This window comes from Zophobas morio, unplaced genomic scaffold (genome assembly GCF_036711695.1).
Source record: "Zophobas morio isolate AGI-343-1 ecotype UQ-CSIRO unplaced genomic scaffold, CSIRO_AGI_Zmor_V1 ptg000002l, whole genome shotgun sequence".
In the NCBI taxonomy this organism is placed as follows: domain Eukaryota; kingdom Metazoa; phylum Arthropoda; class Insecta; order Coleoptera; family Tenebrionidae; genus Zophobas; species Zophobas morio.
Genome location: NW_026972107.1, coordinates 13,971,587 through 13,999,220, shown reverse-complemented (window position 1 = coordinate 13,999,220; position 27,634 = coordinate 13,971,587). Strand labels below are relative to the sequence as shown.

The 27,634-nt window shown below is 35.2% G+C and overlaps 4 protein-coding genes across 4 annotated transcripts; 1 reads left to right on the top strand and 3 right to left on the bottom strand.

Moving 5' to 3' along the window:
* Positions 1-2,646: 2,646 nt before the first annotated feature.
* Positions 2,647-7,099, top strand: LOC135126017 (serine/threonine-protein phosphatase 4 regulatory subunit 3-like). The gene is made up of 6 exons (XM_064051839.1): positions 2,647-2,756; positions 2,831-2,886; positions 3,059-4,272; positions 4,883-5,075; positions 5,125-5,702; positions 6,345-7,099. Exons 1-6 carry the CDS (start codon positions 2,647-2,649, stop codon positions 6,678-6,680), a joined length of 2,487 nt encoding a protein of 828 aa, XP_063907909.1. The 3' UTR covers positions 6,681-7,099.
* Positions 7,100-9,111: 2,012 nt separating this feature from the next.
* LOC135128190 (uncharacterized) lies at positions 9,112-11,407 on the bottom strand. Its single transcript, XM_064055085.1, has 2 exons — positions 11,142-11,407; positions 9,112-11,002 (listed from the first exon to the last, which is right to left on the bottom strand). Exon 2 carries the CDS (start codon positions 10,990-10,992, stop codon positions 9,115-9,117), a length of 1,878 nt encoding a protein of 625 aa, XP_063911155.1. The 5' UTR covers positions 10,993-11,002; positions 11,142-11,407; the 3' UTR covers positions 9,112-9,114.
* A 577-nt stretch (positions 11,408-11,984) lies between these two features.
* On the bottom strand, positions 11,985-16,226 carry LOC135128179 (uncharacterized). Its single transcript, XM_064055076.1, has 2 exons — positions 15,868-16,226; positions 11,985-15,797 (listed from the first exon to the last, which is right to left on the bottom strand). Exon 2 carries the CDS (start codon positions 15,785-15,787, stop codon positions 12,194-12,196), a length of 3,594 nt encoding a protein of 1,197 aa, XP_063911146.1. The 5' UTR covers positions 15,788-15,797; positions 15,868-16,226; the 3' UTR covers positions 11,985-12,193.
* A 6,203-nt stretch (positions 16,227-22,429) lies between these two features.
* On the bottom strand, positions 22,430-26,502 carry LOC135125940 (uncharacterized). Its single transcript, XM_064051740.1, has 5 exons — positions 26,380-26,502; positions 25,505-26,145; positions 22,710-25,239; positions 22,503-22,661; positions 22,430-22,450 (listed from the first exon to the last, which is right to left on the bottom strand). Exons 1-5 carry the CDS (start codon positions 26,500-26,502, stop codon positions 22,430-22,432), a joined length of 3,474 nt encoding a protein of 1,157 aa, XP_063907810.1.
* Positions 26,503-27,634: the final 1,132 nt, after the last annotated feature.

Sequence of the window (27,634 nt, the reverse complement as noted above, 5' to 3'; positions counted from 1 at the left end):
AAAATTGACATTTACCAAAGACTGATAAAAATAAAGATTGAGGGGCACCTACACCCACTGTAGGTTGGTAATATTCAGACGACTTTAAGACTGCAAGCTGTTGTCTTTATATGTCATGCAATATGAGTTATAAAAATAAAAAAAATATTATCAAATATTTTACACTTTACCGGTTTCTTAGCCTGTCTTCAGCTCTACTGGCACTACATCTCATGTACAAATACCGTGATCTAGTGCCAACTTTACAAAAATATGTAATACTGCATCTATCAACGTAAAATGTACTGAGTATGTAATGTATTCTATTATTGGATCATATGCGCTTTATATATATTTAAAAATGTATAAACGTGTTTATTCTTGGACAGATCGTAACTAGAAACTACCACACAACCGTCTAACGACTTTGAGACTTCTTACAAATTTTGTTGGTCCAGCACGGTTTCTAGAATATGAAAAAGTAGGAACCCAGTTCAGTCTGTCTGTCGTCTACCTCTCTGCTGCATGTAGTTAGTTTCTTTTAGATTTGTATTTTAAGCATATCGTAAAACGCTAACCAAAAAATTTGTATATTTGTTCTCACTAACAATGCCATGACAGCATCTCAAAATTTTGCTAAATAAATCCTAATATCTAAAATATCCAAAATAACATGTGTCCATATCTCTGCTTGTCTATTAATCTAACTTTATTTTCAACATTGCGCCCGTGGAGTTTTGGGGAAAAAATTAGAATGTGTATTACCTACAAATTTATCTTGTGGTATCCTGATTTAAAAATTAAATTCCGCGCCAACAAAAATTAAACAATGCCGTGAAATCGCATTTGAAAAAAAAAAAAATTATTGCGTTATCAAAACCACACATTTTTTCGCGGGATCAAAGCCACGGGTCCCCTCACCAAGTGGAATTAGTATAAGTTACGTTTATTAACGATTTTCTAATTCAAAATATTGCAAAATTTTGGCCAGTTTGTAAATTTCACAGTCCATAAATAAAATAAGTAAATGTTAACGTAAAACATGTGACCGAAATTCCTTCATTTAGGCTTAACTTATTTTAGTAACGATATATCCAAAATCTGGACGATTTTCCCTAGCTTATTATTCATACTTCATAACTTTTCACTCGAAATTTTTAAAAGTACGTCACAAGTAACACTGAAGCTTAATAAACATTGATCCATTTGAGAGAAAGAGCCTTGAAAGTTTTTATCAGTTAAATTAATATAATCGTGGACTCGAAGTGGGAAAGGGTATTTTGTGTTGTTATTTATGTGTGGTTGTTCTAGGTATAACCTGATTTTGAACATTTATGGCCATAACCACCTTATTTTGATGTCGACCGTAGGTAATATGTGCCTTGTGGTCTCCCAATTTGAATTGAAATTTCGCGCTGAGAAAAAAAAAAAACAGCGCTGCCAAACCCCATTTGAAGAATTTGGATTTGAAAAATAATAGTTCGTCGAAAGAATTAGCGAAGGTCAGTTTTTAGGTTGATAGTTGGAGAGGGGTTGATAATGCATGGAAAAGTAGACTCGTTTTAAGCTTGATGTGTAACCTGTTCTGTGAGTGTGCACGTGGTAAAAATTAAAGGTAGGTTAAATTTATTTTGTACTTTCACAAAATACCTATTGTGTAAACGAAAATTAATTAATCGCATCGTAATTGTTTATTAATGTTTTTCTACTGGGAAATGTAAGTTTCGCCGATGTTAATACTGGTGGCAGTTTTTGTTGATTTTTTGTAAATTCACAGTTCATGTTAAGATTTTCAACTGTTTTTGGTTTTAACACTATCTAGCAGCCATGAAATTGTTCATAAAACCCAATTTTAGTTTTTGTTTATTAAAAAAAAGATTCCTTTTTTACTTAAGTTAAGATTGCTACTACCACGATGCATTTATGTAATTTAAACTGATCTGAGTTTTCTCTCGACTACCACAATTTAAATTTGTTGCTACACCATCGTAATAACTTGTGTATTTGTGTCCAGTTACTTTATTTTCTTTCTCTTGTTTTTTTTTTTTTAATTTTTGATATTCAAACATCTACATCGATGCGTAACATTTAATTTCATTGTTCATCAATCCTCCTACTTGAAAGTCGACTTATTTCGCAATTGTTTTTACTTCTGCGAAAGAGAGGAATAAACATTTTTTGGCCTCCATATTACCATTTCTTGTGTTAGATTTAGGTGCGCTTTTCTAACCTTATGGTTCACCACTTTGCATTAGAATGCATTCCACCATAAAAAAAACACAACATAGGGTGCCACTTTTTTGACAATTACAGTTCAAGGCGAAATTTTTGAATTTTTCGCGGGTTTTAAAATTTTAAATTCTGGCGGTATGGTTGAGTTATCGCAGTTTACGAGTATTTCATATCTGCTTTGTTGATGTGATATTGGAATTCGGTAATGTAATCTTGACGAACTTATTTAGATTTAATCAGTATAAATAATTTAAAAATCTTGATTATAAAATATGGCCTAGTTGAGTATTGCTTCCTTCCTCCCTTGTTAATTCTATTACTGATTCAATTATCGTTCTAAATTCGAGAAATATCGGATTCGAAATTTAATAGGGTCCAATCACACCAGCGTGGAACGTCTAGTAATACAACGTCTTTGGCAATAACAACTTAAATATGCTTAAATTAAAGTCCCTAAACTACAGTACTATTTTAGTTTTGCGGACTTTGAACCTGTTCTGTGCTTTGAACTTGAACCTTGAACTAATCAAACCTGTGATCAAACTGTCAGATTCGCAAACCATAACCTGTATTGTGCCAATATCAAAATAAACAGTGACGTGTTGTTCGCTATCGGTAGTGCCAACGTAATATTAACCGCACAACCGGATTTTTGCGAGGTAATGCTGATTTACAGTTGGTAGAGAAACGACGTCAGTCATTAAGACGTGTGTAAGATATTTAAATTAATGAATAATGAAATTAACTGTGTTTGTTGGGGACAGCATACAAAGAAGTCACATTTTGTGTTCAATTTCAGGTGGAATGTGGGAAAAATACAAGTTCAGTCAAAAAGACTAAAACGAAGAAATCATAACTGGCACAAAAATGAAGGCGACGCTGTATGCTTTGAAGCCGGATAAGCCGTGGGACGACAGAGGCACAGGCGACGTCTCCATTTCGTATGTTGATCGTCTCAAAGGCAAGTGTTTACTAGTCCGATCGGAGAGCGACGATTCTCTACTACTCGAAATAAAAATCCAGCCTGACACTACCTATCGAAAACAGGAAGATACTCTGATTGTGTGGCCAGGGGAAGACGAGTTTGATCTCGCTTTGAGCTTCCAAGAGAAGGAAAAGTGTGATGAAATTTGGGAACAGATTTCTGAGGTGCAAAAGAAAAATCATTCAGTTGAAATTACCCAAGACACTGTAGAAAAATCTAAAAGTGAGCGCCTTGTTGTGCTTCCTTTCGAACTACCAAGTTGTGAAATTAGCAACTTGGAAGATATTAATAAATTATTTGAAAAACATTTGGCTTTTTTAGTAATGAGAATAAATTCAAATTCAAGTATTATAGAAACTAGTTATCTTCGTAAATTGATAAATGTGTTTCATATGTGTGAAGATCTGAATGATATTGAAGGCTTACATCATTTATACAATATATTTAAGAAAATTTTTATGATTAAGGACAATGCACTGTTAGAAGCTATGCTTAGTGATGAGTTGATATTTGGCGTTGTTGGTTGTTTAGAGTATGATCCGTCATCTTCAACGCAGAACCATTACAGGGAGGACCTAAAACAGCAAGCCATGTTTCGAGAAAATATCCCCATTAAGAATGCTGAGCTTTTATCAAAGATTCATCTGACATTTCGAGCTCAGTATATCCTGGATGTAGTGTTGTCTCGCTCATCTTCGTGGGTGAAAGGGTTACTGAGTGCTTTTATATCTAACAATAAAATTCACATACTGTTGCTAATTCAAGAGGATGCGAAGTTTTTAACTGAACTTTTTACCATGTTGACCGATATGAATACGCTTGATTCAAATAGAAGGGACTTACTTTTATTTCTAAAGGAATTCTGTCATTATTCACAAAGTATTGATTGTCTAACCAGAGAAACTTTTTACAAAACACTAACCTCGTTTGAGGTGTTAGCTGCATTAGAGATTACATTGGCCATGAATGACCAAAAGGTTAAGACTGCTTCCATTGATGTACTTACTTATATTGTGGACTTTTCACCAACTGTGATTAGAGAATACATATTAGACCAAGCAAATAACACTGTGGAGGTAAGATACTTTGTCCAGAAATTTTGACAAGAACTACACATCATACACTCTAAGATCGACACAGCTGTAAAACTGCGTAAAAGCACAAAATCGGTCGGGCCAAGTCACTTTCAAATTTAAGGGGTGGGCGTCCGTCATCATTGCTCTGTCATATAGTGAACTTTTTTAGCGGAAGGGTACCTGTTTAGATTTGTGCCTAATAGAATCATTCGCATTCGTACGAGCGTGTTGACCAGTTCACTTAACTTTGTTTCCCTGTTGTTGTTTGCGATTTAATAAATAATAAAAAAAATACACCCCCTTCTGAACTGTGCATGTTACGCTACTGACTGACAGTACGTTGTCAGATTCTGATGACTTTGTGTTTTGGATACTTATCGCGATTAATAATTTTTGTCTGTCTCAGAGTATGTAATGAGAATATAAGATTAGTTATTCTGATAAAGCAAATTGACTGTTTTTACGTAACATGAGAGATTTTACTTGAAGAATCTTCAAAGAAGATATTTTAAAAATATAAAATATAAATATTTTTAGTAAATACATGCATACTACATACAATAAAATTTGATCTTGTGTGAGCTCGACTTAAATACTAACATCATTTTAGGACAAAACATTGTTGAACATTATCGTAGAACAGATGATCTGTGACAATGATTCACAATTGGATGGAGCAGTGCTACTGATGGACATATTAAGGATTCTTTTAGATCCGGAAAATATGTTTTCCTCAGTAAACGAATCACACAAAACTGATTTTCTTAATTTGTTCTACAAACATAGTGTCCAAATTTTAATAGGTAAATTCGACACGATAGATATTGCCATAACTACTTACTTTTGTTCTAGCGCCACTTATGGAAAGCACAACGCATGATGAACCTCAAAGAGAGGACTCTCGAAGTGCGCAACATTTGGGTTTAATCTTGGAATTGCTGTCTTTCTGTGTGAATCATCACACAGACTATATAAAAAACTTCATTTTAGACAACGATTTATTGCGCCGAGTATTAGTACTAATGAAATCAAAGCACAAATTCTTAGTTTTATGTGCTCTCAGGTTTATGCGAAAGTTGATTGCTTTGAAAGATGAAGTTTTTAATAGGTACATAATCGAGGGTAATCATTTCGCTCCTGTGGTGGACGCTTTCGTCCAAAACAAAGGCAGATACAACATGCTGGATTCAGCCATAATCGAAATGTTCGAGTTCATCAATGTCAAAGACATTAAAATTTTGTGTTCACATGTCGTGGAGACCTACGGAAAGTCATTCGATAACATTTGTTATGTACGAACTTTCAATGCGCTGAAACAAGAGAGGAACGTAACCGAAAACAACTCAGCACAGAAGTCAACAATTAATAGTAATGATGTTTCACGACCCCGTGTAGTAATACGACGTATCCAGTCGCAGTTTTTCAAGCGAGTAAGTCATTATTTTAATTTGCTATTTTTTAAGGTAATTTTGATATAAAACAGGACACATACAAACTCGAGAGGATCAAATTTTATTCACAATCGGTCAGTAATGTGAAACTTTCAATCTTTTTAAAAATTTGAAAGTCTCAAGGGTGGAAAGTGACATATGTCACTTATCTGTCACTTTCCACCCAAGAGATGGAAGTGAATTTCACTTTGGAGCCTAAAACGTTACGTATGTGTAATTAATGGTAGGATGGAAATCAGCGATTGTAAATGTAAGGAGACCCTATGGTCAAGACTGCCACTTTTTGATTGGTGTCCCCATTTTATTTCACATTATTATCACCAGCCATTACCTTGAGTTTGACGTTTGTCAATGTTAAAAGTTGAAATCTACTTAAAACGATTGTGAATAAAATAGTTTACAAACCTTGGCAAAAGTACCATTCCTGTGTCTCGAGAACTAGTTCACTCGACAGGAATAGAATACTTTCCTCCTCGTATGTAATATACTATTACACCCAAGCTCTCTCTTCACTGACAATAGCTGTCTTATGGCTGTTTTTCTAGAATTTTCTAATTGCGAATTGGATTTTGAGAAAAGTACTTTAACTATGTACAACATAAGCTGATTTTATGACTTCAGTTTCAGTATCGTCCAAGCAACATCACGAAAAGGGCAAAATTTCATGGTGTGTTACTAAATACCGGACAGAAAACTTACGAGATAATTTTAGAAATTGGCAATGGACAAATTACATTAACGTCGATAAATTTGAGATATCGGACAATACAGTTAACGAAAATAAACAATGCAATTCATACCGAAAACCGAATCTATCTTTATTTTGGGAATAATTACAAATTCGAACTTACCTTTGTATTGGAAAAACATCAACTACAACAAGCGTTCACACTACTGGAGCCAATGATTCAGGGCAGATCTGATCAAATACATCCCACACCACCACATTCGGAATAAGAAAATTGCTCCCATAGACTGTCCTCAGTAAAAATGTAAGTAACAGACACACGCAATACTATTAACCATCATATTCCAAATAAATAAATTAGTACTCTGCGTGAAACATTTGTTTTCACAATAGGCAAATGAAAATATGCTGAAAATCCTGATCTAAAACGAAGAACATTAACGGGTTTTAATTGATAGTGCAATGATTATGTGTTTGTCCTTGAGTCCGAGAAGTCATTTGAAGCTGACATAATAGTTCCTAAATAGATTACCATTAGTTTTAAGAATAACTAAAAAACGGGCGAATGTGTATATAAATTAAACGAACCCACAATTAAAAGCTACACACCTACAAGAATGTGTAACTTTTAGTCAGCTTCGTCTATTTATTACGCAAAATGGCAGCCCTATATTTTTTATACAAGTCAATTGTATTTTGTAATTTTCATTTTAATTTGTAACAAATGAAGTTTTTTAAAAGACAATGTTAAAATGTACTTATATGTAGGTAATAAATATAATAAGTGAAAAATTATTATATTTTATTGATCACAATCTCCGTTTTTAACCCTCTGATCTTATTTCTAGGAATTATTTCCAGTATAGGTGAGTGAAATTCGATTTTGTGCTACTTCTTCAAAGATTTTTCGGTTTAGTTGACGTGAAAAAAACAGAAAAATAACATTAAATAATTTATTATGATGAATGAAAAGTTATATTTTCAAAATAAACCTTAGTATTAGACTAGTCAACCGTAAATCACATATTAGAGTTTATTTTGTATTTAATTTAAGTTTCTTTAGACTGCAGAAAACATCCACATCTGCAGAAAAATCACTACTATCTACAGAATATGTGCGGAAATACGATTTGTATTTTTTACACAAACAAATTTGCACTCCGACGTCTTTTACACTTTTAATCAGTTGTACAAATTCATCGAAAGCTTTTCTGGTTTCGAAATCGCTCGGTGGTTCTGAAACAAGTTGTAACAGTAGAACTGCTATAATGGGAATAGGACGTTGCTTCATCATACTATAGTACAAATCAGTATTTGTAAAATCCTTTTGCACAAAAAATGTCAGGTTGTAATCTATTTCCCTTGAAAATAAAGGAATCACCAACGTCCCACATTTTGAAACTATTTCTTCAAAAAAATCTAAAATTTTGTTAGTGAAGTCGTCGACAGCCCACTGTCTTGATTCCAGCTTGCATTTTAAGAAAAAGATTTTAACGAAATCAGAAAAGTTTTCAATGAGTGAAACCTTTTTTTCAAAGTAATTCACGTACGGTTCCATGTATCGTAAATCATCACATGTTGACTCCATAACTTGGCGATACCAATTAAGAAGAAACTCAGAAATCTCTCGTTCACTCGGACACTGGTCAACGATGGAAAAGACTTCGTCAAAAATAAGTTGTTTTTCGTCCTTGCTACTTAAAAAGTCAAATATGAATTTAAATATGTTGTTCAGATCTCTGCGTCCATGCTCTGTCATCAAGTGTTGTTGAATAATTCGTATACCAAATTCTAATGGTATTTCTTCAATTATTTCCCGATTCATATAGTCAAGAAGTGAGTGTTTTAAAGGCGACGAGTTATCCCACCGAATCTCGGTCTTCTCTATATGTTGCCATGCGTACTGAATATATTTAGCCCTATATTTCCGGGGAATTTTCTTCAAATGTTCGGTTATACTCTCTAAAGATTTACTGTGAGCTTCGTTAACAAGCAGCATGTTAAGCTTAACTAATTCGAAGATGGAATCGCTCGGATTTTTGACAAAGTATTGGATTGTACGTGAAAACAAATACTTCTGGAGCGATTGCACTTGTGTTTGCTTACTGAGTATATGTTCAACTTTCGAAGAAAGTAGTTAATTCACATGTCATGTATAAAGCATGCTTTCGTACTGATACGGCTTTATTCGATAAGTAATTCAAATACTGAGAAAGTTCGTTTTCTGGTGTTCGATATAGCAAACTGTAAAGCGATCGCATGGCATATTTAAAGTAACTACCGGTACAATAATTCAGCAAAGAAGGGAGCACCTCGTAGCTTTTTGTATTTTTAAAATGCATGGCTATAGCACATTGTAATTTATATCGTCTGAGTTCTTTTTCGTTCCGTAAATTTAGTTTTTTATTTTCAGGTTGGTATGAATCTGCTAATGCTGCGTAATTTCTAGGCTTCATTAAAACAGACAAGAAAGAAACAAAATGTGATTTCCTGTAAATGCATTCTTCGTCACCCACTTTTGCTAAACTCAGTTGAATTAATTTTTCATCTAGTTGCAAATGACTCAATTTTTTAATCCGTCTCCACAACTTTAAATGCTCTTTGGTGTGTTTTTCGGTCAATATTTTAAAGACGATCTCAAAATTGGCGACGATGGTAAGAGGATCGTATATTTTAAAAACCACCGAATATCGGTTAGTTTTGTTAACTTTTCATGACCCTCCCAATAAATTTGCATATATTCATTTCTGTAAATATTTTCTTCTGAGTAAAAATTTTCATGCGGAAGGCATCAAATACGCAAGGATATTGCTTCATCTGCTTACTCCTAATAATACTGTTAAAAGTGTGAACTAATATTGGAAAATCATAAAGTGAAAGCTGATCCTCTTTGTACGCACTATTCCATCTATTTATTTCACAAATTAACAAATACTTAAAATTTTCGGATCTATCGGTCTCATGAATATTGTTTATACAGAAAAGCAAGAAATATTTTTCAAAATCTTTATCGTAATCTCTGTATTTGGGGAACTCAAGGTAAGTAGTGAAGTATTCTTTAATTAGCTCATCGATCGCCATGTTCTTTTTGAACAAAAACTCCAAATAAGACAACCTCTGGGAAACAGAAATTCCCAAATTAATACTAGCTAAAGGCATTGTTTGTATTTTTTCGTACGTGGATTGACATTCATCAAATTTCAACATGTGAATGGCCAAAAACTCATTTAAAGTAGCCCACATCTCTTCAGTGAATTTTCTAAAATCAAAATGGCGTTCGATGTTATTTATAAATTGCAAATGTACATCTAAATCATCATTTTTATGTCTAAAACAAAAATATTTCATAACTTCCAATAAAGCGTCTATGCTGTTGTTAATATGACATGTTTCAATTAAGTATTTTATTAATTTACCCCTTTCTTCAATATCTGACGTTACATTAATTATTTCTTTGATTAATGGAACGGAATCTTCAATAAGTAAGTACTTGAGGTACTCATCGTGACCTGTGTCTACTAAAACTTTTGCTAAAGCTGACCGTTCCACGTTGTCAGGTATAAGTTTTAGAAGTTTCTCGCTAATTATGTTAGGATAATCAACTAATCTTATCTTGTAGTGATCCTGAAAGATTTTTATAAACAAACTATAATGGTACTTTTCAGGGAAACTGTTAAACGGCCAAATGCTATCAATGAGGCAACCTGGGAATTGCTCAGGCAGGGCATTTCTAAAGAGTTGCACAGAATCTCTACCAATTTTTCTGAAAACGGCTTTGATATTTATGTAATCAAATTTGTAAGGATTCTTGATTATTTCATCTTTTTTAAGCATTACAAACTTTTTTGTAGCTCTTCGACCAAGGCGTATGAGCATTGATATATTATACTTATTTTTTAGAATATCAAACAAGGCATGATCGTTAAAATAAAGAAACTTTATCAGGTTTGTATATCCATATATATGACTAGAAGTGTTGGTAGCAGTAAAGTAAAAATCTATGAGCTGCGGGTCCTTTGAATACAAAATTTTCAACTGTTTTGATGTCAATTTAGCAGGATAATCAAGTAAAATTTGTCTTATTTTTTCAGGACTACACCCAATAATGAACGGTGATGCTAAATAAATTCCATATCGAGTAACAAGAGCATCAAAAATTTCATCAAACTTCTCACTCTGTGAAAATCTACTTAACTTCCTCAGTATTTTCATACGAACCGAAAAAGACATGCATGGTAAAATTTCATTTACCAGTTGATCTGCTGGAACATCTATAAGCACTTCTTTGAAAAACCAATCTTGCTTCGCTATTTTGCTGACAAAAACATAATTTCCTTCTTTCAATAAAATCAGTAATTCTTGTGATTTTCGAAAATAAATTAGAAAATTCACTCTGAATATGCTCTCCAGGTAAGTTCGAGGATTTAAATTTGACGTAATGGCATCCAGTGCTTCTACATTGTCCTTCACCAATGGTGCAATCTCATGCAAGAGCTTGAAAAAATTTTTCTGCCTAACTGCAATAGTTGTTCCTTCTATAGTTTGGAACGTATTGAGGAAGTGTTCAACAACTGTGGCCATTATTTAATTCCTGAAAAAATATAAACAAGTTAACTTGAAATTATAGGTTAGGAAGTGACACCAATAATTACCAACTAAAATGACGGAAATGATATAATGAAAAATGCAAGTTGTACTAAGGGTGTCTACACCACCCGGTCTGTACCTACCGGTGTTGCCTGTACATACACGAATTGTTATAAATCTGTGGTAACATTAAAACGCCACTGTGGTTGCCTAGTTGTGAAATTAAGCGAGTGAGTCACTATTATTGATACAACTTGAAATGAACTTTTTCTTTGGCTCTACTGACACAACTTCAAATGATCGAATGTCAACTATACAAAAATATGTGCTACATATATTATGTATCACTGAACACCCAATATAGTATGTTATGTACTGTAGATATTGTCCACCTATACCACACTATACTGTTACTGGGTCATCTGCACATTATTTTTAAATAAATGCAAACATGTGTTTATTTTTGGAAAGATCGTAACATGTTATTAGCCACTGCTTATTCATTACACAAATATCTCGGAATGCGATGCTGCCGTCTAACCACTGGGATTTCCTACACATTTTGTTGATCCAACATATAGTTCCTAGAATATGGAAAAGTAGGTAGTACGTTTCCGTCTATCTGTAGCTGCCTCGCTGTCTGTGATTTTATTGAACAAAACAGAACGCAGAATGTTTTACAGATTGCAGATACCTACCGTGTAAATGGTAAAACTTGAACAAAAATTTGACTGCTCGTTCCCATTACAAATGTGATATCATCTCAGAGATTTTCTATCATACAACAAAAATTTGTAACTATTTAAAAGACCAAGTCTGCTCTCGTTTTATTATGGCTCTCAACAATACAACGAACATCGAACATTAATCACTTAACATTTACATAATTTAAACAAATCTCAAAAAGTTGTTCCAAATATTCTTAAATAAATATTTTGATCTTATAATAATATATAAAATGTTATATTATAGGTATAAAAATTCACTTTTTGTATTATACCCATGATTATACTAAGTACATACAAGTACAACAACTAATGCTAGTTACATTTATAGGTACCTCCATGGTTATATATAAAATAAATGACTCTGTATTTGTTCTATATTGAGACACGTATATATTTACGTATGCATACAATTGCCTAACCACTACAATACTAACTATTCATCCACTTAAAACTACTTTACAATGTGGCTACCTTCTACCCCTTCTACAGCGGTGTCCGCCCCGGCCTCGACGGTTTTGGGGGGTGCGCAACAGGCGCGTGCAATGTGAATTATTGACAGTATTTAAGCTATCTTCATCTGTTTCCATATCTTTAGAATATCTTTGGTACCAACTGAAATTTTTATACTGTAAACAAATTTGTAATCCTGGGTCTTTTACAGCTTTAAAAATGTGTAAAATCTCATTGAAAGTTTTGCTGGTTGCCGGGTTCGAGCAGAGATACGGTGATGGCTCACTAACTACTTCAATAAGCATACCTGCTATGAGGTGGGTCGGACTACGTCTCAGCATACTCAAGTAAAAGTCATTTTTTGTAACACCATTTATTGCAAAAAATGACAAATTAAAATCCATTTCCTCTGCAAAAAACCGATTCACATGCGCTCCACATTGTAAAAATACATCTGTGTAGTACGATACAAGTTTCTCTGAAAATTCTTCAACAGTCCACTCACTTTTTTCCAGTTTGCGATATAAGAAATATGTTTTAATTAAATCGGTGAAATCTTCAACTTGTGAACATTTATCTTCAAAATAATCCACGAACTTGTCCATGTATAGTAAATTTTTAATAGTTGATTTCATAATTTGGTGATACCAACTACGAAAAAAAGCAAACGTTTGTTCTTTACTGTTACACTGGTCGACAATGGATAGTATTTTGTCAAGAATAAATTTCTTTTCATCCTGACTACTTAAAAAGATGAACATAAATGAATGTATATTGTTCAGGTATCTGCTTTCCTTCTCTGTCATAAAGTGCTGTTGAATAATTTGCATGCCAACTTCTAATGGAATTTCCTTGGCTATTTCTGAATTCACACAGCCAAGAAGTTTCTCTTTTAAGGGTCGCAATTTTTGCCACACAGTCACGGTTTTTTCTAGATGGTTCCATGCGCATAGGACATACTGGCCCTTAAAGTTCTGAGGCATCTTACGCAAATGTTCGATCATGCCGTTCAACGATTCTTCGTCAGCTTGGGTAATAAACAGCATATTCAGTTTAACTAAATCGAATATTGAATCGCTTGGATTTTTTACAAAATATTGGATTGTGCTTAAAAACATATACTTCTGAAGCGATTGTACTTCTTCTTGCTTACTTAACAATCTAAGCATATGTTCAACTTTCGACGAAGTAGTTAGTTCACATGTCATGTATAAAGCATGCTTTCGTACTGATACGGCTTTATTCGCTAAGTAATTCAAATACTGAGGAAGTTCGTTTTCTGGTGTTCGATACAGCAAACTGTAAAGCGATCTCATGGCATATTTAAAATAATCACCAGCACAGTAGTTCAGCAATGAAGGAAGCACCTCGTAGCTTTTTGTGTTTTTGAAATGCATGGCTATAGCACATTGTAATTTATATCGCCTGATTTCCTGTTCGTTTTGTAGGTCTAGTTTCTTGTTCTCAGGTTTATATGAATCTGCTAATGCCACGTAATCTCCAGGTTTCATTAAAACAGACAACGAAGGTACAAAATTTGGTTTCATTTCAATGCTTTTCTCATCATTCAGCATTGCTAAACTTAACTGAATTGATTCCTGATCAAAGTCCAAGTGAGTAAATTTTTTAATCTGTCTCCAGAAGTGCAAATTTGATTTTTTTGTGAACATTTTAAAAATTATCTCAAAATTTGTCATAATAGTGGCAGGTTCGTATTTTAAAAACCAGTGAATGTCAGTCCATTTTGCTACCGCATCATAACGTTCCCAATAAATTTGCATATATTCATTTCTGTAAATATTTTCTTCTGTGGTAAAAATTTTATTGCGGAACGCACGAAATACGGTGGGATACACCGACAGACCATAATTTGTAATAATATGGTTAAAAGTATAAAGTAATACTGGAAAATCATAAAATGATAACTGATCGTCTTTGTAGGCATTATTCCACCTATTGATCTCACAAATTACGATGTAGTTAAAGTATATAGTGTCGTTATGAGTCATATTGTTTATAACGAACAATAAGAAATATTTCTCAAAGTTTTTATCATAATGATTGTATTCAGGGAACGCACCGATAACACTAAAGTATTCTCTAATGGACTTATCAATCACGTCGCCCTTCTTGAACAAAAACTCCAAATAAGGCAATTTGTGGTGAACAGAAGTTGCTAAATTAACACTATCTAAAGGCACTGTTTGCATTTTTTCGCACGTGGATTGATATTCTATAAATTTCAGATTGTGAATGGCCACTAACTCATTTAAAGTAGCCCACATTTCTTCAGTAAATTTTTTCAAATCAAAAAGATTTTCGATGCTAATTATAAACTCCGAATGTACATTTAATTCATCATTTTTATGTTTAAAACAAAAATATTTCATAACTTCAAATAAAGCCTGCATGTTGTTATTAATATGACACGTTTCAGTTAAGCATTTTATTAATTTACCTCTTTCTTTAGCATCCGACGTTACATTAATGATTTCTTTGATTAATCGAACAGAGTCTTCAATAGGTAAGTATTTAAGGTACTCATTATCGCCTGTGTCTACTAGAACTTTTGCTAAAGCTGCCCGTTCTATGTTGTCAGGTATGATTATTAACAGTTGCTCACTAATTACGGCAGGATGATCAGCTAATTTTATCTTATAGTGATCTTGAAAGGTTTTTATAAACAAACTATAATGGTACTTTTTAGGGAAACTGCGAAACAGCCAATCGCTATTAATGAGGTATTTTGGGATTTGCTCCGGCAGAGCATTTCTAAAGAGTTGCACAGAATCTCTACCAATTTTTCTTAAAACGGTTCTCATATCTAAATAATTAAACTGATAGGGATTCTTGATTATTTCATCTTTTTTAAGCATTACAAACTTTTTTGTAGCTCTTCGACCAAGCTGTATACATATTTCATCCCTATCATTTAGATTTTCAAACCAGGTACGATCATAAATAAACTTTCTCAGTTTTGAATATTCACACCTATAAACAGAAGTATTGGTAGCGGTAAAGTAAAAGTCTATGAGCTGCGGATCCTTTGAATACAAAATTTTCAACTGTTTTATTGTCAATTTAACTGGATAATCTGTGAAAATTTGTCTTATTTTATAAGGACCACACCCAGTAATAAACTGTGATGCTAAATAAATTCCGTATCGAGTAACAAGAGCATCAAAAATTTCATCGAACTTCTCACTCTGTGAAAATCTACTCAACTTCCTCAGCACTTTCATACGAACCGAAAAAGACATGCACGGTAAAATTTCGTTTACTAGTTGGTTTGCTGGAACGTCTCCAAGTACTTCTTCAAAAAACCAAACTTGCTTCGCTACTTTACTGACGAAAACATTGTTTCCCTCTTTCAATAAATCCAGCAATTCTTGTGATCTTCGAAAGTAAATTAGAAAATCGACTCTGAATAAACTTTCTAGGTAAGTTCGGGGATTTAAATTTAACGTAATGGCATCCAGTGCTTCTACGTTGTCCTTCACCAGCGGTGCAATCTCCTGCAATAGCTTGAAAAAATTTTTCTTCCTGACTGCAATAGTTGTTCCTTCTATAGTTTGAAATTTATTTAAGAAGTGATCAGCAACGGTGGCCATTATTTCATTCCTGAAAAAATATGTACAAGTTGACATGAAGTTATAGGTTAGGAAGTGACACCAACAGTGACAATACTTACCACAACAAATGACGGAAATGAAATAATGAAAAGTGAAGGTGTACTAAAGGTGTTTACACCTCCCGGCCTACACTCAATGGTGTTGCCGGTACATGCGCGAATTGTGACAAATCTCGGATAATGTTAAGACGACATTGATTGTTAACTTCATAAATGCCAAGTTAAGTTGTGCAACCACGTGAAACATTAGTCACTACTGCCAGAGAACATAGAGAAGCGACATAGAGGCTGATTTTGCAAAACCACCCTTATTGCCATTGGAGTCCCCAACCGCCAAAGGCAAGCGCCAAATTTAAATAGTCGATGCCAATAAAAACCGTGCTTCACTATAATTGTAATTCGTGTGACCTGAATGATAGTGAAGGAAACAGTAAGCAGCTTGTAATATTCTGGTTAATCTAGTGTCAATTTGTCGAAAATAAAACGCGTCGTTAAAAATATTATGACATTTCTTCTAGTTACTTTTATTCCTAGTTAGAAGCAAACGCTGCTACCAACATAAATTGAGAAGTCCTCAACCGTCATTTAATTTAAACTATGGCGCTTCTCTGTGTTCTCTGCTACTGCTGTTACAACTTTTAATGAACTTACACTTTAGTCTTCCTCGTCTCCAGCTGTACTGGCATAATTTCGAATGCCAACTTCACAAAAATGTGTACTACATATATTATGTACTGTATATAGTGTGTACTATTATTGGATCATCTGCACATTATTTTTAAATAAATGCAAACACGTGTTTATTCTTGGACAGATAGTAATATGTTGCTGCTTATTCATTAGGTACACAAATTTTTCGGGATACGATGCTGCCGTCTAACCACTTATTTGGGAATTCCTCCATATTTTGTTGGTCCAACACAATTCCTAGAATATGAAAAAGTAGGAAGTCCATTTCTGTCTGTCTGTAGTCTGCCTCGCTCTCTATGATTTTATTGATAAAACTGCAAGGTAAATACAATGTTTTACAATGTTACTTGTGCATACCCACTGTGTAAATTCTAACAAAAATTTGACTACTCGTTCCCATTACAAATGTCGTGACATCATCATAGAGATTGTAATAACCCAAACTTCCCACCTTTAAATTGACCTCGAAAAAGTTTGAAAGGCCCGCGAAAGGGGTTTTATTCACCGAAATATTACATTTCAAACACCGTAAGATATATGAACGAAAAACATTCGCGAATTGACAGACATACACATATGAAAAATGAACAAACGCAAAATCCTATACATCTGTTTGGAATCAATGCAAATATTTGAATATCACAAATTTAATAAAATAAAGCAAAATCCGACTTAAGTAACTGGATGCAAATACACAAGTTACTACGGGCGTGTGGCGGCAGATCTTTTTTTTTTTTTTAGTTACGGCAGTTAACAGGAGCACAATAAAAGTACCAGGGTGTTGTAACACAAGCGGAGTTTGGGGCTACCGGTCTGGAGCTGTTGTCCCCCCACGACGGTGATTCTATCTATCGCAAAGCCTACACCATACGCATATCTCCATTACGAACGTGCCCTGCGGAACTAGGCCATTACGGTCGTTCGACCCGCAAGAGATCTCGGCTATGGGCAGAAGCCGAGAAATTTACAACATCGGCGGCCGCCCCTGAATCTATCCAAACCTGTGGACTTGTACAGGTGACACGATAAATCTCGCCAGCTCGACTAGGAACCGAACTTCGCCTCTGCCACATTTTCTGTGTTATTTAACCTCAATTCCCTTTTAAAATATTCAATCTCTTATAACCAGAGGGCGGCGACCTTGGAGTTAAGAACTGTGTGGACCACCACATGTATGCACATGACCAGCGCGGCACGGTGTCGATCAATTCGTCGGCCGACTACACTGCATTTGGATCGCAGTCTTATCGCTTGTTTTTCAGGTGCAATACGCACCTGTACATAGGCGTCGACTACTCCTTGCACGGCAAGCGCTTAGAAGTGTCACAGTAGTCATTGGTACAGCGGTAAATTAGTAAGAAACATATCTATTTTCTTTAACATTTTAGTTTCTTTTTATTTACATATATATCTGTGTGGAGATTTTTCAGTTTACTATTTATTTTTACGAATATATTTTGATTTTTTTAGTTCATTTTTCATTGAAGAAGCGTTTTATTTTATTTTTCTTTAATATGGATGACAGATTGTCCTGGCATCGCAGTACTATGCTACAATGGATAGAGGGTTACGATTGTCTATCTATTACCAATGATAGAAACATATATTGCAGTATATGTTCAATAACATTAGCAGCACCTCAAAAAGGAGGAATTAAACGACATTTAGAGTCTCAATCACATACAAATAAGAGTACTCCACCTTCGTCCTCTATTGTAGACACTTTTGACGAGGAACTATGCGAAGCATTTGTGGCAGCAAACATACCCTTGGCAAAACTTAATAATCCAAAATTGAAACACTTTCTTGAAAAATACACCCACAAGCACATACCCGACGAATCTACTTTGAGACGATTTCATGTACCCAAATGTTATTCACGGACAATTAGTGACATTAAAGCTAATTTGTCCGAACAATATCTATGGATCTCTACTGATGAAACTGTAGATATTTTAGGACATTGTGTTGTTAATGTCATAGTTGGTAATTTACATCCGACGAAACCACAAACCCCCTATTTACTAGCCACTAAAATTGTAGAGCATGTAGATGCTAAAACAATAGCTAAAGTGGTCGAAACAAGTATTTCAGGGCTTTTTCACTCACATGACGATTCACATATGTATAGTAAAATTCTTTTATTTGTAAGTGATTCTGCGGCGTATATGTTGAAAACAGGTAAATTGTTGCAAACCATATATCCAAATATGTTACACGTAACTTGTGTGGCACATGCATTGCATTGAGTAGCGGAATTTATTCGCGAACAATTTCCGGATGTGGATGCACTAATTTCAACATTTAAAAAAATATTATAAAAATCTCCGTCAAGAGTGTCCTTGTATAAAGAAACACTTCCAGGATTACCTCTGCCTCCGGTTCCCGTGATAACCCGATGGGGCACGTGGTTGGAAGCTTGTTATTTTTTTTCACAACATTTTAAACAATTACAAAAATTTGTATTTTTATTAAGTGACGATGCACGAAGTATTATTGACTGCAAACACACCATTGTCAAACCGAATATCGAAAATGATTTAAACCTCATTGAACGAAATTGTCAAGAGTTATCGAAAACAATAGTTTATGTACAATCTGAAACTTTAAAGCTGCATGACGCGTTATCACAACTTCAAAGTACTGTGACCCATTTAAAAAGTCTTCCAGGTGAATTTGGGAAAAAGGTAAAAATAAAAATAGAATCTGTTTTTAATAGAAATCCCGATTTACATATTTTGTACCAATTTTGCGACGGTATAACGGAACCAAACATTAGCACAAAATATGAGAATTTGTTGTCATTTTTGAATTACGCTCCCATAACCAGTTGTAACGTGGAGCGTTCATTTTCTAAATTGAAAGATTTATTAACCCCCAAACGAACACGCTTTACAGACGAAAATCTCGAGCGAACACTTGTGGTGTACGCCAACGCTAGACCTTGAGATATTTCGAAAACTGTGTGCACGCCTATGGATTAAAACGGCTTCGCCGTTCTCTGCTTATAACTCTGATATTAACAACAACTCAACAAGTGTTAAAGTTTCAAAGAGCAATAAACAACATTTAGATTCGCTATACAACCTTGTGAAATTTTAAACAACAAAACAATTCTTATGTGAGATTAAAGTTGGACATCAAATAATTTATATGATAGAAACATTCATCAACAAAGTATTTACAAAACAGAATTCAGCAAAGATTTATCAAACAGAAGATCTGGTGTGTAATAAACTTGTACAAATAAAAATATTATGTGAGGATAAAACTGTAGAACATGAAATTTGCGTTCAATTGAAATTATACAACAAATAAAATTACTGAGGTTAAAATTGTGAGATTAAAGAAATATTGTTTGAGGTGGAAATTTGCAGAGTTAACAAAATTTACATGAGATTAATATTTGCCACACTTCATCAACGGTTCAAACAAAGAGTTTACATTATGCCAAATTATATCACGATCTAAATGATTGGTTACTTCAAAAATAATTTACTTTGAGAGTTTAAAATACCGCGAACTGGTTACCTCAACAAAACACATAATAAACAAACACAAAAATATCCAATCATCGCTCCGAGGGAAAAAGCGTCTCGGTGATGTAAGTTTTAAAATCGTTGCGAGGAAAAAGCGTCTCGGTGATGTTATTAATCCCTAGCGTCGCGAGGACGGACCTCTATCAATCTGTAGCGTTGTGAGGGCATCCCTCGATTAATTAATCAATCTGTAGCGTTGTGATGACATGCCTCGATGAATTAATCAATCTGTGGCGTTGTAAGGCATGCCCCGATGAATTAATCATGATAACGATGATAACCACCTAAGGGAAGAAAATGTCATAACCCCCGCCAGTTCGCAGTACAATGAACTTTCTTTAACTGCCGCAAATGAACTATTAGCAATCTTGTGTGAAGAATTAAGAAATGTTATAATGTAACACTTACGTATATGCATCCAGAAGCTTATTCGTAATTAAACAATAAGGTGTTTTCCTGACTAAGTGAATTTCATGAAATCTTCTAGCAAGTGGTTTATTTAAATAATCCTGATTGTTAAATTGTGTTTGCACTAGCTGACTATTAAGAAAAACTAACTTGATTGGTGGATTTACAAACAATGAAACAAATTTACAGCACGTGTTTTGCGTCGGCCGGAAGTTCGCATTTTCCGATTAAAAGGCCGCAAGAATTTACCGCGCGGGTTGGAGACAACTATACATTATGAAAGTTACGATTGATTGTCGTTAAACAAAGGCTTCCTTCCGTTTTATTAGCTACCAAACCAACTAATTTAAACCTAGCGCTTACCACGTGTTTACACTCACACAAGCACATTCATAATGATTCTACGCCATGCAGCTTCTCCACCAACCCTTCTACTCTGTAACTAGAAACCCCTAGCGCTAAATCGTGCGATTACCAAGCAAGCATTTCCGTACGCCCGGTTGCCTATGTTTAACGATTTCCTTTTTTGTGATTTACTTTCATTAATTTTTTTTTCTTTCAAATTTAAATTATTCAAGTGTGATTTCGCGCCGCTGTTAATTAATTTCAGCGCGAAAACTTTGATTTAAATTCGGTCACCACAGTGCAACAAATAAACACTGTAAAAATTGGTAAAAATATATATTGAATTAAAAGTCAAAGGATGTCTAAAAAAAGGCTACAAGGTCACTTGCATTATATGCTATTTATCTAAAATATATAATTGAATGCATATCTGTGTTCAGGTCTACTGCAACAGCCGTCTCGTATGTAGTTTTCTTCGCAATACTTAGTTTTAAATTGTATAAAAGAAAATTAAATTAGAAAGTGATAATACGAGATGAACGTATTTTATTTATTTATATTTTTCGCCCATATACAGTGTGGAAACTGTAGTGATTATTAATTGTGGAACGACGTGCACTTTTAACAACGATTTATTGATTATTATGTACATGTCAATATATATATTATATGATGAAAGTATTTATGTGTTTTCGCGACGCGTGCCCGTTGACGGGTTGTTGGTGACTCTCGTCCGCCACTCGTTCGTCCAGGAGGGCGGTGATGAATCAATTTGGGGGTGGTACCGAACACCCGACGAGAGCCGAGCAGCCGAGAACTTCGGGTGGTACCACACATGACTTCCCCTCTTGAAGGTGCGTCCTTCAACATATTACGACTGGCTGGCCTAGAAGGGTAGCCTGGAAAATTGAAAATTGTACCAAAATGTCTAAACGGGAAAAACCCCTATAATAGTCAGTTCGCATCATAAGCAATGTCAATTGATCGCGCACTAATTTGTGTCTATGGGTAAAACGCACACTTTACGTAGGGCGCGTTTGGTGAGTCCATGAACAGTTTTGATTGTTACCACCCGCACTACACCGTCGTCCCCTGGATGAATTTCCGTGATCCGTCCGGTTTTCCATGTGAGAGGTGGTACATTTTCTTCTATAATGAGCGCGAGTGACCCAACTAGCGCATCCGGGTGGTCTTGCTGTTTCTGCCATTTGGATCTTGATTGCAGTTGCGTTAGGTACTCGCGACTCCAGCGTCGCCAAAAATGCGTGCGAATTTTTTCCACCAATTGCCATCGGGACAGTTTATTAATCGGCACCTCCGTCACATCGTATTCTGGAAAGGAAGTTAATGGCTCTCCGATGAGGAAGTGACCGGGTGTTAGGATGCTCAGGTCGTTGGGATCGGACGATAAGGGGGTCAAAGGTCTTGCATTTAAACATGCTTCAATGCGTATTAAGAGTGTGGACATTTCGCTAATGTCGGAAAATGCAACGGGTATAATTTTTTTGGCACTTTAATTTGACGTATATGGTTCAAACTGCTTAAAAAGGTAATCCAAGACGTATATATATCGGGAGGTACTGATTCATCCCAACCCAGTTTCAGCGTCCATAAACGTTGCAAAATTAATTTAGCATGCATTATGATGGGTCCGAGCAACCCTAACGGATCAAATATTTGGGCCGTTACCGAAAGTATGGCACGTTTGGTTACTTTATTAGGTATATTTTTCAGTATAATCTCGTAATTTAAATTATCGACGGTAGGGTTCCAATACAAACCTAAAATTTTTGTAAATTTATCCTTATGCAATTGTAGGTTCGAATCATGGTAATTATCATTATTAGAAAAAACACTTATTAGTTCGTTTGACTGAAATTTTCGCAATTCAAATTGACCCTGTTTCAATATGGTAGTTACATCATTTTTTATTTTAGTTAAATCTTCGATCGAGTCAACCCCGGTTAAAAGGTCGTCCATATAAAAATCTCGACGAATGATTTCGCTCGCGACAGGGTACCTAGCTTGGTTTTGATCAGCTAACTCCTTCAAACACCGCGTAGCAATAAAACTTGCCGGTTTAGTACCATATGTTAGTGTCAAAAGACGATACGTATTTAGTGGTTCGGATGGATGATTCCGCCAAAGAACTAATTGATAATTCGTATCGTTGGGATGTATCTTAATCTGACGATACATTTTCGCTATATCAGCGTTTAACACGTACTGAAATGTTCTAAAGCGTACTATTATTGAAAATAGGTCTTGTTGTAATACCGCCCCAGCTAGCAAATTATCGTTTAGACTTTGTTTATTTGAAGTTTTTGCCGACGCGTCAAAAACAACTCTTAATTTTGTTGTCGTACTAGACTCCTTTTGCACGGCGTGGTGAGGCAAATAAACGCAATTGTTGTCGTTGGGTGGTTGGCTTAAATATTCCATATGATTTAAATTTTGGTATTCTAACATGAAATCTACATAATTTGTTTTAACGTGTGGGTTTTTGATCAAATTCCTTTCAAGACTGAAAAAGCGTTTGAGAGCTGCATTTCGTGAATTACCAATATTTATTTTGTTATTTTTAATGGGCAACCGTACAATAAATCGCCCGTCATGGTCCCGTTGGACAGTTTCCCGGAAGTGGGTTTCACAAAGAATTTCTTCTTCGTTAGACGCATTCTTATCGTAATCCGCCGTAATTACTGGTTTTTCCAATTCCCAAATCTTTCTTGCCTGTATTTCTAAGCCGGGGTCGGGTCCGGATATGGAAATATTGCATGTTGTAAAATTTGTCGGTAAGTTTATGGTACCGAGAGGGCCTCCCACAATAAACCCTAAATGTGTTTTTTGAAATATTAACCCACTGCCCGGCGAGGACAATTGGCCTATGCAAAGTAAATTCCAAAAAAGGCCGGCTCCTATCAAAAGATCTATTGTACCCGACTCGAAAAACTTGGGATCTGCTAATTTTATGATTTTGGGAATTTCCAAAGATGAGGGGTTGATAGACACTAACGGAAGATTTTCGGTTATTTTGTTCACCACGATGCAATTTATTTTGGTTGAGTACGCATTATAAATAGATTTTATACCCACATCTAAAACTTGCTTTTGAGAAGAACTTGCCGCTCCATTTAAACCCTTAATTTGAATATTTATTTGTTCCGTATTCAATTTTAGCTTTTTAATCATCGGTTCAGTTATGTAATTGGACATAGAACCTGGATCCAACAAAGCTCTACAAGTTTCATATTCATTTTTAGCATTTTTAATAAGAACTATAGCCGTTGATAGTAAAACGGAATCTGAGCATTTTAATAAACTAGAAGAATGATTACTTAAAGTTACTGAACTATTTTCATCGGCGTCAGCTTCGTCTGTATGTATTAACGTATTATGTTTTTTGTTACAAGCTTGACATTTATGACTGGTACGACATGTAGCAACCTGATGATTTTCTCGGAGACAATTGATGCATAATTTAAGACGTTTAACTTGCGCTATACGCTCGGGAATTGACATTTTCAAAAAATCTATACACTGAAAAATTACATGAGATGATTTTTTACACATTGAACAAGATGCTTGTTTTTTATTAGTGGTTATGTGAGAAACAGTCTTTGATTTGTTGAAATAATTATTTTGTTTATGATAAACCTTTCCTTCATTTGATGTTTTATTATTCGACATATAACTTAATGATTCTAACATTAAACAACGTTTTTCTAGAAAGTCAATAAACTGTTTGTAAGTCGGTACATCTTTATCGAGGGAAAGTTGCCATTCACGTTTTGTACTATAATCCAACTTTTCTACAATGACAGGAATAAGTAATGCATCCCATTTGTCCACCGTTATTCCTAATGATTTTAGAGATGTTAAATTCGACACCACCGTATCGACAAGAGCCCGCAATAAGGATGGTGATTGCTTATTTATACTAGGAGCATTTAAAATGGACATTACGTGATCTTGCACTATTAAACGAGTATTTTTGAACCGATTAGTTAGTAATCTCCATGCCTCTTTATAATTTTCATCGTTAATAACTAAAGATTCGATGGTACGCAAGGCTTCGTCGCGCAAGGAAGACTTTAAATACTGAAATCGCTGACGATTATTTAACGCCTTATTCTCATCTATCACCGATTTGAACGAATTTTCAAAATTTAACCATTCTTTGTAATCGCCACTAAATGATTTGATATTTAAAACAGGTAGATTCAATTGCATGCTGTCATTAGAATCTCGTGGATTTTTACCGTCCGTAGGGTTAAGCAATAAGGAAGTCGATGGAACCGAAACCGCGAGACTTTTTTCTATAATATCGTTTATAAGACACACAACATCGCAATAACGAATTTCAAATTCCGATCTGCAGCCTTCATAGGCTTCTGCGGCTCCCTTTTCAAGTTGCTCTATCTGGTATTGAGTTTCGTTAAAATCGTTTCTAATTCCGTCAAGAAGTGATAATCGTGCTTTTAATTGATTGATACTGACCCCAGGACTATATGACTGTACATATTCCTCTATTCGTTTCAATGTATCATCAATGGTTTTCAATTTGCTTTTTTGCTGATCTAATTTAGACATAATTTTGAATAATTAATGAACCTTAAAGCCAATTAAAAATGTCTAGATACACAAATACGCGTTGAAGCTAGCCGTGCGAATATGGTAAAAAAGGGAAATCTTAGGACAAAAGAGCCACTAACCTTTCTCCTCTCAATGGTTTACACTCGTCCACGATAAGAGTGTAGCTGAACGTGTGCTGACTCCCTCTTGTTGAAGCCCTAGTTCCGATGTTGAAGATTTTTGCACGGGGTGGTGATTCCTCGTCGGAGATGCTGCCCACTGCTGCCGCGAAAATCGCTGAATGACGACTTCTTCCACGGGGTGGCGTTTCCTCGTCGGAGATGCTGCCCACTGCTACCGCAGAAATCGCTGAATGAACCTCTTCCGCGGGGTGGTGTTTCCTCGTCGGAGATGCTGCCCACTGCTGCCGCAGAAATCGCTGAATGAACCTCTTCCGCGGGGTGGTGTTTCCTTTGTCGGAAATGCTGCCCACTGCTGCCACGGAGATCGCTGAATGAACCTCTTCCACGGGGTGGTGTTTCCTTTGTCGGAAATGCTGCCCACTGCTGCCACGGAGATCGCTGAATGAACCTCTTCCGCGGGGTGGTGTTTCCTTTGTCGGAAATGCTGCCCACTGCTGCCACGGAAATCGCTGAATGAACCTCTTCCACGGGGTGGTGTTTCCTTTTTTAGAAATGCTGCCCACTGCTTCCACGGAATTTGTTAGTTGAAAACTTCTTCCATGGGGTGGTGTTTCCTTTTTCAGAAATGCTGCCCACTGCTACCACGGAACGTCACTACCACGCGTCGCGTATCAATTCGGAATAATACAATCGCGGTATTAATATCCGGCTCGAAGGACCAATGTGGAAACTGTAGTGATTATTAATTGTGGAACGACGTGCACTTTTAACAACGATTTATTGATTATTATGTACATGTCAATATATATATTATATGATGAAAGTATTTATGTGTTTTCGCGACGCGTGCCCGTTGACGGGTTGTTGGTGACTCTCGTCCGCCACTCGTTCGTCCAGGAGGGCGGTGATGAATCAATTTGGGGGTGGTACCGAACACCCGACGAGAGCCGAGCAGCCGAGAACTTCGGGTGGTACCACACATACAGAATGTTCATTTTATCTGTTCACGCCTGAATATTTCTGCATAGGCAACCCATTTTACGTTTCTTAAACAGCTTTGATTAATTTTTATTTTGAAATAATAATGAACGCAGGTGTATATATAGCAATGATCAGAACCAAAATTATGACACATTATTTCCGTCAGCCAAATATTTTCAATTTTCGTTTGCTTTAAAATGGTTTCGAATTCTGAAAAAACAGACATGCTATTAATATTGGGAAAGTGTGACAAAAATTTTGATGCTGCTGTTCGTCTCTACGCCAGGCAATATCCCAATAGAAGAACTCCCTCAAATCAAGCGTTTTGAAAACTTGAAAAAAAAATTACGAGAATTTGGGCAATTCAAAAAAAAATAAAAGTTGGAAATCAAACTGTAACAACACCAGATAATGAAGCTGCTCTAAATGAAATTGTAGCAGAAAATCCCCACGTGAGTCAGAGTCAGATTGCAAGACAAATGGAGATTAGTTTGATAACCACGTCATTGTTCCATATTTTTTTGAAGGAAATTTAAACGGACCTATGTATCTAAATTTTTTAAAGAATATTTTATCTGAACTGTTGGAAAACTCCCGCTCATTTTTAATAATAATAATAATAATGTTTATTGCTCAACAGATACAATCCAATTACTGGACAATTATTACCTTCAATTAGTAAATTAATATAAACAAAGTGAAGGGAAGGTGAAAAATGACGTTTATAGTGTCCCAATCGAAAATGATTGCTATGATTGCTCATTAAAAAAAAAATTAAATTGAACGAAGTCGTTTCTGGAGTGTATAATATGATGCCTTTTCAAAAATTGTCAGGCGTGAACAGATAAAATGAACAGCCTCTATATGTGAGATATTTTCCGGTTCGCCTATTTCAGATTCTGCTTTTTTAAGTTCCATAAAATATACGGTCTACTTCTACACTTTCATTTGCCAAATTTATGTTCATCAGAAGTTATGCCGGTCTTTTACATATAGATCATAGGGATCAGTTGTTTGTTCGTAGTCTGTGATTAGACAAACAACATCAAACGAGTCCTGACAAAGTGAATTTCATGAAAACTCCTGCAAGTGCTTATCTAAACAAATTCCTGATTGTTAAATTGTGTTAGAACTAGTTAACGATTA